This window comes from Diospyros lotus, chromosome 9 (genome assembly GCF_014633365.1).
Source record: "Diospyros lotus cultivar Yz01 chromosome 9, ASM1463336v1, whole genome shotgun sequence".
Classification (NCBI taxonomy): domain Eukaryota; kingdom Viridiplantae; phylum Streptophyta; class Magnoliopsida; order Ericales; family Ebenaceae; genus Diospyros; species Diospyros lotus.
Window position 1 is genome coordinate 29576378 of NC_068346.1, and position 16575 is coordinate 29592952.

Here is a 16575-nt window from a genome sequence, read left to right on the forward strand (position 1 = left end):
TATATCCAAACTCTTGGTCAACCCCATATTTTTGTTCTTGTATTTTCACGTTTTTTTCATATGATTATCTGAATTTTTCGTTATTTTAATTACATTTATAGACCTGTAATTTCAAATCAATTTAACCCTTCTATTTTGAAAATTTTCAACTTAAGTTTTTTGTTGTTTCCATTATATACATTTTGATACGTAAAGAAAAAGATAAAGTGAGATGAGTTAATTTAACTATTTTTTTATATGTCAAAATATATGGGTTAAATTGACTAAAAAATACAAATACAAAAGTGTAATCAAAATAATAAAAAATATGAAATATTACATAAAAAAATCAAAATAAATAAGTTAAATTGAATCAAAAATACATATATACGGATATAATTAAAATAATAAAAAAAATAAAAACAAATGAAAAAAATATGAATTTGGACCCAAACTCTTTGAAATAGCTTGATTTTAAAATACTCAATATTTATGCACATTGCCGGGGAAGGAAACTACATGGAAGATGGTACTGGAAAGCATGTAATGAGTAGAGTTGTTGACTTCATCTGCATGGATAATGTAAATCTTATAAACATGCAACTGTTTATCCCTTTATTATACAATTCATCCTATTTATTTATGAGAAAAAAAAAACTTCCATATATATTAATTAATTGGGTAAATGACTGAGAATCATTAACCTTCAATGGGCACAAACATTGCATAAACTAATTATAAGTCAATTAAATATTGATATAGAACAACCACAATTCTTATGGGCACAGATAGGGCAATCATTTGCCTTTATTTCCCAACATATATATATATAATCCAGAACCCTAGTTACCAAGCAGATCACTTATTTTACTATAACTTCATATAAAATATCTTTTCTTCTTCTAGTATAAAGGGATGAGTTACTCCACTTAACCATAGCTGCACATCCCATAAGCACAGGAGCTTCCCTTCTCACACTCGTTGTTTCTGATGATTGTAGGGCATACTACACGATACAGTATTTTTGGTGATAGGTTTCAACATTCCAACAACACCATACACAAATGGTTTAAACAAGTATTACGGGCTATTTACTCACTTGGCATACAGATAATTGATACCAACGTAGCAATGGCACCAACACCCAAGATGGGGGTGAATTGAGTTAATAAAAAATAATTTGCGTTTACAAAATTTCTTAATACAAAGAGATGTAAAATAAACTGAGTGAGAACTAAAATATGTTACAGATGAAATAGGAGAGCAAAAATGATAACAGGGACGATGATTTATATTTATTCGGCTTTCCAAGTCTAGTCCACTACCTTACCTTCTCACTAAAGATTTTACAAATGATTCACTATATAACCCCTACTTAGACAAGTAGGTCTCTTAGTCCACCACTAGGAAAAATTACAATCCTCCTGCACTCATAGGCCCTCTAGCTTACAACTAGTTAAAACTCAAAACGATGAGATAATACAATCTAAGAGTGAAAAATCTTAGTTACGGGTTCTCTCTTTAGAAAATAAGAGGCTTGAAATGAATATCACAAATTAGATACAAAGCCTCACAAAGATAATATTAACAAGAGAGAAAAATTTAAAGCACGTTGACACTTGAATGCTCGAACGTTGAATAATAAATGTTCCTAGAACTTTCAATGCATCTTCAACCACCTATTTATAATTGATGGTGGATACATTTAAAATTTGGACTGTTGTGGGTGGTTGGTCGAGGATTTAATGCGCCAAAAACTAGTCATTGAGATAAATTGAGAAACAAATTGTTGACAGACAAAGAGATTAGTCGAAAGACAAGCAACATAAATTAGAAACATAGTCGACAGAAGGAAACATTAGTCGATAGATTAAGAAAAAACATCCTGATAGTCGACAAGGTAATATGCTTAGTCGACAAACAACACATGATGGTCGACAGGACCAAAGTCTTGGTCGACAGATTAAAAACATAGTCCACAGTCGACAAACATGAGAAACAACTTACTGGTAGTCGATAGAAACAAAGCTTGTAACATCCCGATAATTTAAGAATAATTAATAACTATTAATTTAATTGGGAACAGCTGATAATTATTAATTTAAATTGGGAGCGGTTAATAATTATTAATTATCATAATGATGGTGATTATCGAATATTTATGGGTTAAAGAAAATATTAATTTATTCATGTTAGGAGATGGGTAATTAATTGTTGTAAAACTTGGGGTATAAGAGTATTAATAAGTGAGCGGGTTTGTGACAATTTCTGAAAGTAATGGGCTTAAATGTAAATTTCGAAAATGGCTAAAGATTCTTTTAAGTTTACTAATGTGCATATATAAACTAAAGGTATAGCCAGCTCGCGCGGTCACGCGTGCGCGTGCATTGGAGCCATAGGTTTGGGGCTCAAATCAGGTGCGCGAGGGAAAGCTTTTGGCTGAATTAATTCAGCCATTCCTTGACCAAAACAACGTCGTTTTGGGCAAGGCAATGGGGGGCTTCTAGGCGACCACGTGGCAGCCGCTGGTAGCCTCTCCTTTTGCCATTTTAAGCTGCATTTTGCAGCAGAAATTGAAGAGAAATCGGGCAGCAACAGAAGGGAAAAATTAAGAAGAAAAGGAAGCAGCGCGCGACCATGGGAATGAGGAGGAAAAATCAAGAAAAAATAGAAGAATGCAATTTAATTAAAGTTTATAAATTCAGGTAAGTTGAGTGAGTTATGTGAATAAATTTATACAGTTGAAATTTAATTTAGGGTGCGAATTTATTAATTTTGGTTGATTAAATTATTAATTTACAATGTGTAATAATTTAATAGTGTATGGGCGTATAAACACTGGAAGCAGCAAATTAAAGGCAAGCTCTCTACTCCCTTTGTGATTCTCATTCGATTTATGAATTCTATACCTTTCCTCAACCCGATTTGGTGATAGAAATTAATTGTATGCGTTATACTTAATTATTATCCGATTTTTATTAAATTAAATTAAGTAGAAGACTTTTGGGATTTAATTCTATAAATGTTTATGAGGTATTGTATCGCCCCCACTTCCTTGGGAATGATGCCGAACCTGGTTGGAGTTAGGTTCTTAGTGAGTCAGTGGTGGTTGTGGATACCCTCTGGGGTGAGTTGTTGTAACCAGGGGTCTTGGGGTTTTACTTGTGTGAGTTGTAGAGTGTGGGATATATAGCTACTGACCGTCGATCGTTGGGTCATGGTAGTTGATGGCTGGATGTTTGGGCGCTGGTTATCAACTGTTACGATAGTCTATAAACTGGTCGGGCAAGCTAGTATCGTCGGACACCCATTACTGGTGTTATGCGTATCATGATGTGATTGTGGTTTTGTGTGGGCGTGAGTGGTGATAACAGGCGGCATGAGCTGTCGTCCGGTGAGGTAACGTGTCGATTATTTAGTGACACTAAGACGAACCGTCATTAGGCCGAAGGCGGCTGTTGACCAGTTGTTCTTAGTCATAGGTTGTCGACTGATACTTGATCACTGTCGATCGGCTTCGCCATTATGTGGCATATTGCATGACATTATAGTGCATGGGATTGGGCTTACATTCATTGAGGCTCATGCTTTGTATGTACGGGGAAGTGTGCACATTGGCATAACTCGATTGGCCTGTTAAGTGCCAATTTGGGTACGATAGGCAAGCATGTGTATTTAGAGCATTTTGCTTGTGTGGGTACTTATATGGGCGTAGCATGGCCAGATGCTTGGTTTATGGGGGCCTTGTCATCACGTTAATGCTGCAAGAGCCATTGCATTTCTTATCTGTTGCATCGCGTGGTTACCGTTTGACTTGGTATTTAATTGTGGCTTATGGTATGGAGTTGACCCTCAATAGCTATGAGTGTGAGTTGGGATCCAGATAGCTATGACAGGAGGACTTCGGTATGTGACTGTGGTGAGAGCTTCGGGCTCGTGTGGATTGTGTTGTGAGTGCCTCGGGCTCATGGGCTTTATGCCAGCCAGTTCATGGCTGTGGCAGGTTTGTATGCTGGGACTTGGGTGCCAGGATGTGCATTTCTTATGTGGGCCCCAGGGACTGTTATGTGCATTGTTATATTTTTGTTAAGCACTGGATATCCTGTTGCACGTTATAGCGTGGCATTTTCATATGTTGCATTGCACTTTGTGCGGATGTATTCTTGGTAAGGGATGTACTCCCAACGATGTCATTGTAAAGTTGCGAGGTGTACTTGATTGTGGTTTATTTCTGGTTTATTTTTGTCTAGCGAGGTACATGTCAGGTATGGCTATTTCAGGTTTTGGTCAGTCTTACCTACATTTAGTGGGATGTGTTCCGGTGTGGGAGATCTATGCTTAGCCTTACCTCTATTCTTCATTATGCTTGCTGGGCCTTGTTGCTTATTTTGTTCTTACCATCATTCTAGGTGTGGAAGCTGATGCCATGGTTAGCCCATTGGGCATGTCAGTTATAGTTAGCTGTGTGTACAGGGCAATCCCGACTAAAAGATCTGTGAGGTGCGAGTTGTGATCAGGGGCTCAAACATTGTGGCTTGTTTAGTTTATCTGGTTATTTTGTTGTTATGTATGATTAAGCCTCCGAGTGATGTGTTTTATATTTATTTAGCTTCCGCTGTTGTGGTGTGTTGTATGATTTTGGTTGATTTGTAATTAAAAATTGAGGAAAAATTTACAGATCGTCACAAAGCTTCTGTCGACAGAAGCAAATTTAACAACACTGATAGTCGACAGATACACTAAACACAATCGATAGATGCTCATGCATAGTTGACGGATTGAACACTCTTAGTCAACTATTCAATTAGAAAAAGATAATAACATGAAGAAGAACGTTTGAATAAAATAAGTGAGATTCCACACATAAACATCTTTAATCATTGAACTCTCTTAACTTTGTTTCTCTTGAAAGCAAGTTGAGATTATCAAAATGAAATTAATTTTGACATTAAATGCTAAATCTTATTTCTTTAGATTTCAAGATTGATTTTCATAACTTTGTGTCATTATCAAAAGTCTTTTAAGATTTAAGAGTAAAATATCAATAATATGTCCGACACATCAAAATGTGCCACATTAGCGGATTTTGCGCAAATTTTCTTACTTTAAGACTTGCATAGGCACAATAGATGGAACACATATTACAGCTTGGGCACCTGCATTGAGATAAACATCTTTCCGTAGAAGGAAAACTAATATAACACAAAATATGATGTTGACGTGTGATTTTGATATGAAGTTCACATTTGTGTATTCATTGATATGAAGGCAATAAAAGGTACTGTTAAGGATTTGCGAGTATTCATTGATGCAGTCACAAGAACCTCAAACAACTTTCCAATGCCACGTGGAGGTATATTCTAATATTTCAAATAATTTGTCAAATATTTTTATAATATTATAGTCTTTAGATTTTTTTTTCTTTTTTTTTTTTTTTTTTTTTTTTGCAGATCAATTTTACCTTGTTGATTTTGGTTATCCAAACATACTTGATTTTCTTGCCTTTTATTGAGGGCGAAGATATCATCTGCGTGATTATGTTGAACGAGGAAGACTGCGTGGAAAGAAAGAACTGTTCAACTATAGACACTCTTCGTTATGTACATTATCGAACGTTGCATTAGAGTTTTAAAGGCAAGATTTCCTATTTTAAAATTAATTACCAATTATCCACTTAGGGGGCGTTTGTTAAAATGAGTAAGATAAGGTGGTATCAAGATAAGATTGTGATGCTTTCTGGATCAAGATATGGAATGATCAAGATAAGGCCGGGAAGCATTCCGAGATTTCTATCAGACTGTTTGTTAAATTTTTTAGAATCCACTGATAATTGTATTTTTTCTTTCCATGTGTTTGTTAATACATATGATAAGCACCGAGATAAGGGTTTTTTTTACCAAAATATCCCTATTATCAAATTTATGATTAAAATAGTATTTTATGATTAATATGAATTGTCAAAAAAATTAAGATTAAAATTAAAAATAATATTTTATTTTTCAAATTCATGTCCAAAAATAAATTTAAAAAGAGTTGAAAAGAGTTAAATAAAATATATATAGAGAGAGAAATTTAAATTTAAAAAATCAATGAAATGAATAATGTCATTTAAATTTTAAAAATTGACAAAACATATAATAATTTAAAAATACATTAAAAAATATTAATTATAAGAGTTAAATAAATAAGGTTTTTTAATAAATTTAAATCTTTAAAATACACTAAATGGCATTAATTATTTTACAAGGAGCAGATAAGTAATTCAACCTTATCTTGAAAGAGCAAGATAAATTTATCCGAGGGGGGAAGTCGGATAAATTAATCTTGAAAGGGGAAGATAACAGGTCACGTGAGGCCTTTTCTAGAAATGATCAGATAAGGTTAACAAACACGTTGAAAATACCAAACATCCGGAATGCTTCCATATCCCTATTGCATGTTGTGCAATACATGACTATATTCGCCAAGAGCACGCTTTAGATAACTTGTTCGCTGAGTTTTCATCAGTGAATATGGTATTTCAAGATATGCCGGAATCAAGTCAAAATCAAGAACCCATACAATTTGATGCTAGTCAAAAAGTTTAAACGAGACAAATCAGGGATCAAATTACTACATAAATGTGGAATGATTTTTTAAGGCATCATACATGATTATGTAGATTTATTTTAATATTTAGTACTCAAATGGGACATGGCTAACATGAACCAGATCTCATTAGGGCACTCTTCTTCTTATTAGATTGAGAGATCACAGAAAGAAAGAAAGAAAGAGAGAGAGAGAGAGATATGGAATGTGATAGAATAGAAAAGGAGAAGAGGCTGACAGGGAGAACTCTGGTTGAAGGTGATGGGTAGTTATAGGTGAATAAGGGTTTGGTATGTATGGAGAGATAATTAGTGGGGGTGGTCGTATTCAATAGCTTCTTGGTATTGAATTATATGGAAGTAAAAGAAAATTAGGCTTCTCGAGAAAATATTAAGGTACAATATAATATTAGTACTTTATAGCATATTGGATGTGTTTGGGAAACAAAGAGGAAAAGTTGCCAGCCGTAAGCCCCGCAATCAACTCTTTCGTACGTCTTCACAAATTCCAGCTTCTATAAGAGACCGTTACGGGAGCACTTGGCCGTTCAATATCGCCTAAGAATTTGACTTATGTTAAACCGTTTGAACCCCCTTCGATTTAGCTTCATGTATCCATGCATGATTTCAATTCGTGTTTTGCATTGTCAACTTCAAAACAGTTGTTTTAATATCAAACAAGGAAGGATGATTACAAGGATGCCTGAGTTTCATTAATTCCTGTTTATTAACCCTCTTATATTCAAAATTTGAATACATATTATAATAATATCACATTAATATAATCAAGTAAATATTATGATTGCATTAAATATTTTTTCATGTCGGGCTATTTTAAAATGTGTTTAATGGTATATCCAAACTCTTGATCAACCCCATATTTTTGTTCTTGTATTTTCACGTTTTTTTTATGTGATTATCTGAATTTTTTGTTATTTTAATTACATTTATAGACCTGTAATTTCAAATCAATTTCACCCTTCTATTTTGGAAATTTTCAACTTAAGTTTTTTGTTGTTTCCATTATATACATTTTGATACGTAAAGAAAAAGATATAAAGTGAGATGAGTTAATTTAACTATTTTTTTATATGTCAAAATATATGGGTTAAATTGACTAAAAAATACAAGTACAAGAGTGTAATCAAAATAATAAAAAGTTTGAATTATTACATAAAAAAAATCAAAATATATAAGTTAAAATGAATCAAAAATACATATATACGGATATAATTAAAATAATAAAAAAAAGATAAAAACACATGAAAAAAATATGAATTTGGACCCAAACTCTTTGAAATAGCTTGATTTTAAAATACTCAATATTTATGCACATTGCCGGGGAAGGAAACTACATGGAAGATGGTACTGGAAAGCAAGTAATGAGTAGAGTTGTTGACTTCATCTGCATGGATAATGTAAATCTTATAAACATGCAACTGTTTATCCCTTTATTACACAATTCATCCTATTTATTTATGAGAAAAAAAAAACTTCCATATATATTAATTAATTGGGTAAATGACTGAGAATCATTAACCTTCAATGGGCACAAACATTGCATAAACTAATTATAAGTCAATTAAATATTGATATAGAACAACCACAATTCTTATGGGCACAGATAGGGCAATCATTTGCCTTTATTTCCCAACATATATATATATATATAATCCAGAACCCTAGTTACCAAGCAGATCACTTATTTTACTATAACTTCATATAAAATATCTTTTCTTCTTCCAGTATAAAGGGATGAGTTACTCCACTTAACCATAGCTGCACATCCCATAAGCACATGAGCTTCCCTTCTCACACTCGTTGTTGCAGCGGCCACAGTGCTTGTTGTTCACATTTGGGTTCACGCACACTCCTTTGCAGCATATGTCCGGGTACCCACAACTCTTTCCACACTTCCCACAGTTGAACTTATCCGCCATCAGGTTCACACACCGTTTGCCGCAACAGAGAGTACCGGCGGCACAAACCTTATGGTCCTTGTCACATGTCATGGGAGGAGGCCTGCGCGTTGGGGTTTCGTCGAGAAACCGGCTGGTTTTGTGGACATAATGGAAGTCTGGGGCTGCAGTAGTAATGGCTGTGGCCATCACCGCCACTGCTAGCAGGACGAACAAAACCCTGGATGACTCCATCCAATGTCAGCAATAAGAAGAAGCGATGGATGTGTTATATTAAGGAGAGTTGCTACTGCTTTGATGGAAATGAATTACGAGAGAGATCGATGGTGAGGTATTTATAGAAAAATCTGTAGTTCAGCAAGATGCACATGGTTGTATTAATAAATAATAATCAGTAGCCGACAAGAAATTAAGTAAACAAAAGTTAGGCTTAGTCGTATGTTTAAATTGATTTAAGTTTTGTCTAAATTGGAAAATGTTATATGGATCTGGAAAATGTGGTGCACGTGCTGTGATTGATGATGAAACAGTAGTGTTGGACGTAACCATCATCCTATACCCATGAATTAGACGACGATGAATACAACTAACGTTATGTGTTGGTTCCTATGGCGAAATCGAAAATGAATAGGTTGGGCACGATGTGTGAATCTTGGCATCTGAGTAGTAAAATGTTCTGTAAACTTAACAACAGAAGGAGGTCATTTATGAAACTTAAGTCAGCAATTCCAAGGCCTTCCGGGTCAAGGTCACTGCGTTGAAGAAGTGAAATAAGTTTGATTATATATAGTTACTAATTCAGTTTAGTTTAGGCTTTTCAATATATTTAACGTAAGTTAATTAATTGAGTTGAATTGTTTTACTGGACACTACTCTATTTATTTACAGTACTTTTCGAACATAAACTTAATGTAACGCACTCAAATTTAACGCTAAATAGGATTTTGTCATTTTCTTCTCTCCCTTGGAGTGCAGCCAAAATGCTGGTTTTGAATGACATCTTTGTGACCAACTGGGTCTAGCCTAGGAGGCACCAAACATGACATATGATCCTATGGCCCAAGGTTTTATAGATCAATTGTGCATGCTTTATTGAACTCCTTGAACATGACATCAAACCAGTTGAATTAGCAAAAATCTTTGCGTGATCCTATAAAACTCTTTATTTCTTAATGAGCTACAGTTAATGTGAAATTAATTGTGATTCATTATATGGTTTACACACATATATATAATCAAAAAATATTATTTAAATACTCACTTGTATTATATTTGATAGGGTTGTGCATAATTTCGGTTAGACTGAACTAATCGAACCAGTCGATGCGGTTCGATTTTTCAGTAGTCAGTTAGCGGTTTGGTTATTTTTTGTAGAAATTTTGGTTAGTTTTTGTCGGTTTGATTATTATTGTCATCTTAATTGAAGAAAACGAATTGACTAAAGTTACAAAACGATATCGTTTTGGGTGCACTATAAAAGAAAAATAGTAGGCAGAATCACAAAATGGTTCGATCCTTTTGTTCTACCTTTTTTGGCCCTTCGCTCTCGTTCCTTTCCCTTCCCCATCTCCTACTGGTCGGCCCTATTCCCACCATCGTCATGGAACCCTAACATGGTCACAGAAGTATCCAAGAAGTTGTTCTACAGAACATAGAAGTTCGACAGCAAAAACAAGAGGAACTTGAGAGTGACAACCAAGGAATAAGATAAAGACAAATAGAAAAAACAAGAACAACCACAACAAAAGGTGGTTCAGATTGAAACCAACGAGAGTCGCGGCGATCAAGATAGAGTCATCGGGGTGCATATGGGCTTGGGCCCTTTCAATAAGTTTTTTGGCAACTTCTTGTGGGTTTGTATTCAATGTTAAAACTTAGATCTACAGAAATCCAGCTATTAGATGCTTTTAATTTTTTGGTATGTGAGTCACTAAGCCAAGGCAAATATGATGGTCGATTCTGATCATTGGAATCCGCCGTGGATTGTGGTTGGCAATGTTTTTTCATAAACGAGTTTTGAGTTTTTTGCTAATAAAATTAATTTTAGATGTACAAAAAATCAATCGTTAAATTAAACTCATTTTTGGATATATGAACCACCGTAGTCGGGGGAATCCGATTATCGATTTCGATCATTGGAATTAGTGGTTGACGGCAACAATAAGGTCATTGGATTGTTCTGTTATTTTGTGGGTTTGTTTGGTTTTCGGTTCGGTTCGGTTATTACATGCAGTTCATTTTGGTTCAGTTACTGATTTTCGGTCGGTTCGATTCAGTTATAACCGATTGCACACCCCTAATATTTGATGTCTCATAAGCAAAAGATCGTTAAAAAATAAAAAATGTTCAAAAGACTAAAAAAAGGGAAAATTGAAAACACTGGTCCCTAGGATAACACAATATCCCAGAGATCGAAAACGACTCTGGGTTACCTTGTCGCCAGGAGATTGGGGACACGGTCTCCCAAAGATCGAAAGAACTAGGAAACTATCAAGTCTCCCGAAAACCAATTCAAGAGACTTTTATAGTCTCATGGATACTGTAAAGTATTGGAACCGATCATGTAAACTTCTTCTTGATCTAATGGGTCGACCCCGAACAAAGTGCAAACAGAATAACTTTGACATTCGAAAATTCTTTAGAGAATTCTACGAAAAAGATATACATTATCGATAAGAATCCTAATCCTCGTAGATCTCGAAAGATTAAGATAAACATTATCTGTAAATATCCTAATTCTAGTAGATCATGGAAAACTCCATGATTTTCTATACATATATGAGGTTTCATTCTAAAAAAAAATGTTTCTGATATTATATTCAAGTCTTTAATGTATGAGTATAGGATCGACAGTAGGATCGGGAACATTGAGGTCAATTTTTAGTTGGAAGGTAATGGGATTGACCTCTGTGGATGGGCGACGACTCCTCTTCTTCCAGTAACGAAGTATCCCACTGGTCTCTCCCCCACCATCTTTTGACTCAGTAGCATGGACTTCAAGAAGTGAGGGAGGGATTTTAGGTTAACTAGTGGGAAGTGGTAGGGGTCCAGATTGGGTCGCTGCCTCAGCGGCTTTTTGACATGTAGATTGCTTCATTCGCCTCATACCTGCAAAATAGAAAAACCTCCAAATTAGAACTAGCGGAAGGACTTATATAAAGTAGAAAAAGGAATAAAGGCAGACAGCTTAAGAATCAAAAAGAAAAGGAAGAAACGCAATCAAGAGGATCCAAACCCTTAGGAGTAGGCCACACCTATGGTAAAATGACCCCTTATTCTGCTAAGACATTAGTTACCAGAGGAGCTGGGGGTCATAGGGGAAGTGTCGAAAGACGCTCAAGCCTTGATGATTCCCCTGCATGGAGTACCCAGCTAGCCCTTCTCAACCTATGCTTAGAGAGAAGATCCTAGAGGTTCACTGGATCTCCATGCAAGAGTTGGCGCCGCTCATCCTTGTTTGCTCTAGGAGGTCGGGAACTAGCTTGGAAAGTATCAGCTTAGCCACTCTATCATTCGAATGCCAATCTCGAAGGGTGAACCAACCTCTTACCGGTGGATTCACGACGAACTAACGAGAATCAAAGTAGTGTGCCTTGGGTGGGATCCCCTCAAATAAAATATCATTGATACATTCCCTATAGAGAGTATACAAGTGGTAACAGGATTGTCCCAATCAAAAATAGTAAAAAAAGAAAAAGAGATCAATTGTGGGGGGTACCCCTCTTTCTTAGCATAAAACAAAAAAACCCCCACTAACTGGGCCCAGCCATTAGGATGCAACTGGGCTAGGGTTGTCCTACTCTGACGGAGAAATTCGACGCCAAATGGGTTAAGTGGAAGACGGAATCCTAAGAGAAAACTTATTTCATGAACTGCTATGCACCCCTCTAACATAATAGCGACACAAGATTCATTTGGCTCGGGTAATCTGGCACGATAAGAAGTGGGAATATGATAGTTGTTCGCCAATTGAGCAACCTTGTTGGTTGTCAAGATGAAACGTTTGCCCATAAGGAATTGACAAAAGCATCCCTTGAGATCCCGAGTATGGAAATAAACACTCCTTGATCCCATACTATAAAAGGGCATGAGGAACAAAAATAGAAGATACAAGGCTTAGAGAAAGGGTTTGACAGCCAAGGGACACGTTTTCGCTAAAAATAGCACAAAATAATGAATTCTCTCAGCAAAAGAAGGGGTTGTGCAAAAAAGAGAAAGCGTGCAGCGCAAAGGAAGCAGTAAGGTATAAAGAAAATCTAGAGCCTTGCGAAAAAAACCCTAGCGACAATGATGTAGATCCTTACAGTAAAGAGGTATTCTTTGGAAAATCCTTGCTGTAAAGATGAGAGGTCCTTGCAACAAAGAGGAGAGATCCTTATGACAAAGGAGAGGGAAAAATCCTCGCAACAGAGAGATATTCTTTGGATCCTTGCGACAGAGGTTGGATCCTCATGGAAAAGGTTAAGATTCTTGCAGCAATTAACATAGAAAGGAGAAGAAATCCTTGTGATAGATCAGGAGAGAAAACTCTTTCGGCAAAACCAAAGAAATAGGGTAGAGATCCTTGCGACAAAGAAGAAATCAATGTTGTAAAGGCCAAGAAAGAGAACCCTTGCAAGAAAAATCCAGGAGGAAAAGGCAAAAAAGAAGAAAATCCTTGCGATAAAGGCCAAGAAGGGAGAAGAAAATCCTTGCAGCAGAAGAGGAGAAGAAAAGAGTCTCAGCAAAACAGAAGAAAATCCTTACAACAAAGAGAAGTTACTTGAAGTTTTGTAGCTACAGAGAGATTATTTCCAGGGAAAAGAATAGTGTCACTAAGGGTAAAAGCACAAAGAATGACCGAGGTAAAAAAGCATGGAATTTATAGGAGTTCTTACCGAAAGACCAATGGATTACATGAAAACCATCTAGTGGGTAATAACTAGTCTCGCGATAAAGCGGGGGGGAAATAATTTTGGAATTTTTTCTACTCCTCCATTTTACCTTAAGCTAAAATGAAAGAGTGGGGGTAATTGTTGTGCTACCTACAAAAAAATGGTAGAGAAAAAGATAGGGTTTTTTAAAGAAAAAAAAGGGTTTTTAAAAAGTACCTTGCGACAAAGGTGTAATCTTAGCCTAAATTGGCCTTGAAGCAATGTGTTTTGCGGCGGTATAGCTGTAGTGGTTGAGTAATCCTTTTGGCAAAGGGGTTCACAAGGCCAAAGACCCTTGCAGTCGTATGGTTGCAGTAGCTAAGTAATCCTTCTAGCAAAGAGGTTCACAAGGCCAAAGACCCTTGAGGCAGTGTGTTCCTAACGGCATTAGGGTGATGCTTGCTTTAGGAATTACCTCAACAAAAGCCTTGCATGGCCAAGATGGTTGTCATCTTATAATCCTTTGCGACAATATGGCTATAGTGTCTAAGTAATCCTTTTGGCAAAGGGGTTCACAAGGCCAAAGACCCTTGCTGCAGTGTGTTCCTAGCAGTAGTGGGGTGATGGTTGCTCTTGGAATTACCTCGACAGAAGCCTCGCATGACCAATGTAATCTCAGATTTTCTAAAGGGCTCAAGAGTAATTTTAACTTGGGTCATAGGTGAAATTATCAAAAGATTAGGGACTTAGTATAAGTTTGTACAGTTATCAATACCGAATCAACTGTAGGAAATTCCCTGGAACGTAGATATCTAAGGAAATCGATATGGTACTGACGAGTATTTCAAGATGTGGTTTATGAAACTGAAAGCGGTCGAATCAGAGACAATTTTCGGTATAGCTTTGATTAAGGTTGAAAAACTGAATGATTGTAAGGGACCTCCGGGAAATCAACGAAACCCTGAGGGGCTCTAATTTTATGTAAAGATCAACCCTAAAGTAGTTTAGGATGAAACAAAGGTCCGGTGTGGGCGCAGGGACGAAATTGGCCTTATCGAGTAAGCTTTAAGTTATTAATTTTAAATTTTTAGTATCGTAATGCAAATTAATTTCATATTTAAGGGTGTAATTATAATTAGAGAATTGCCCAAATAAAATAGAGATGAAATTTGGGATTTAAATGTGTATTTTTCTCTATAGTATAGTGTAATATATAATATGTTATACATTTATATATATATAAGTAGTTGTGTGCGTGTGTGTGGCCATGCCCTGTAAATTCCATGCCTCTGCAATTTCATGGCAGCAAGATTTAAGGAAAGAATGTGTAAGGAGATCTGGGGCAGTTGAAGCAAAGGATTTGAGATTAGATGTGATGTATAATATATATATATATATACATCTCGTGGCAATGGCAATGAGCTGCCTATAAATAGGCAGAGGGCTTGGCCGAGAGAATAAGGAGAAATGGAAGAGAAAGGGAGAGAGAGCTGGTCGCTAGTCGCCAAGGTGGCCAGAGTGGGCCATTATAGTAAGAGGCAGCCATAGACGCAAACTGCAGCAGCTAGGCGGCACACAAGCAGGGGCGGGCGCTAAGGTGGCTGATGGAGCAAGCGACGGGCAACAGCAATGGCAGCGACGACATTATGGCTGGTGGCAGCACACGTGGCCGATGGAGTAGCTGCGGGTGACAGTCATAGAGGTGTTGTTCGTGCAGGAGAAGTAGGGGAGAAGAAGAAGAAAAAGAAGAAGAAGAAGAAGAAAAAAAAAGAAAAAAAAAAAGAAAGGAAAAGAAAAAGGGAAAAAATAGATAAAAAAAAAAGGGGGAAATGGGAAATATTTTCAGAAAATTCTAAAAAAAATAAGAAATTGAGTTTTATTAATTTTTCGAGAAATTTGGCTAGGAAAGTTACTCGAGACACGTAGTTCGAGAAAAAATTGTTATGAACCGGGCAATCGTGAAGATATGATTCTGCCTTGATTGATCCGTAGAGCCGCAAACACGAACTCCTCCAAGTCGGTCCACACGATCGGCCGTTTCCACGAACGCCTTGAGTAATGCTAGTAACCCTAGGCGCCTCCAATGAGAGATCCGAATTTCTTCTTCTTTTTCCAGCTTCTTAAGTGGCCTATTTATAGAGTTAAAACCCTAATTATGCCTTTGGAAAAACCCTAAACGATTTAGGTCTGGCCCATAATCATATTGGGCCGTATCTCTCTTTTAATTTGTGGAACGGACTCGACCCAAGTATGTGACCCCTTAGGTCCACCATTGGGCTAAATGTAGGGCCAATTCTATTGGGTTATATGAAGGCCCAACTCCTTAGAATAATTAAACTCTTTTAATTAAACTTATGGGCTTCATAATTAACTCATCTCATGGGCTTCTTAATTAAACTCTTTAATTAATAGTTTTAGAATTAATCATATTAACTCTAAAACCCTACATATCATGGTTAACGTCTAGCAACATGCCATGAACGCCTAGCCAACGATGAAAAAACACGGACCTTTTCGATTGCAATTACCGTACAGTAAAATCCTTTCATCAACTATGTCCCGATTGAATTTAGGGTATGGTTTTATGACGAAACCCTAGTCATTCAATAACTATGTATCCATTCCAGATTTATGACTTGTTCGATGAAATCAAAACACCTTTTGATTTCCATCTCACCTTGGCCAAGGATTTCCTTAGTCATGAAATCATCGGAATACATAAGACATCTTCTCATCTTGTCGATAAGTGATGAATCCTATTTCGACATTCACAAGCCTTCATATGTGATAAGGTTACGCCCAGTGATAATTTGTTAATGACTCCATTGGAATCCAAAAAAGAACCAAAGCGTAACCAGTCAAATATAAGACTACCATGATGTCTCAAGTCTAAGGACTAATCTGCACTACTGCAACACAGAAATTCCAATTCGACAATCAACAATTACCATTAGGAATTCTGTAGCGGGTCAGTTCAGTGTACTTATTCTTATAATAAGCACCCACATATATGCACTAGTGTCCACACACGAATGTCTATGAAACAAGACATTCTCCTAATTGAGCATGCATCATATATGCTAGTCTATCCGAGTTATTAGTGTCCAATCCTAATAACTCTATGACTAGGAACATTTAAGATCAAGGCTTATAAGGAATATGTTTCATGATCGTCATCTCTATGCACGACCATATTTCATGAGCCTATTTGATCTATGGACTTTATCAAGAGTGGAA

At 36.3% G+C, this 16575-nt stretch overlaps 1 protein-coding gene across 1 annotated transcript; it reads right to left on the reverse strand.

The window, feature by feature from the left end:
- Nucleotides 1-8241: 8241 nt before the first annotated feature.
- LOC127810590 (protein STIG1-like) lies at nucleotides 8242-8794 on the reverse strand. Its single transcript, XM_052350137.1, has one exon. It carries the CDS (start codon nucleotides 8717-8719, stop codon nucleotides 8336-8338), a length of 384 nt encoding a protein of 127 aa, XP_052206097.1. The 5' UTR covers nucleotides 8720-8794; the 3' UTR covers nucleotides 8242-8335.
- Between the last annotated feature and the right edge of the window lie 7781 nt (nucleotides 8795-16575).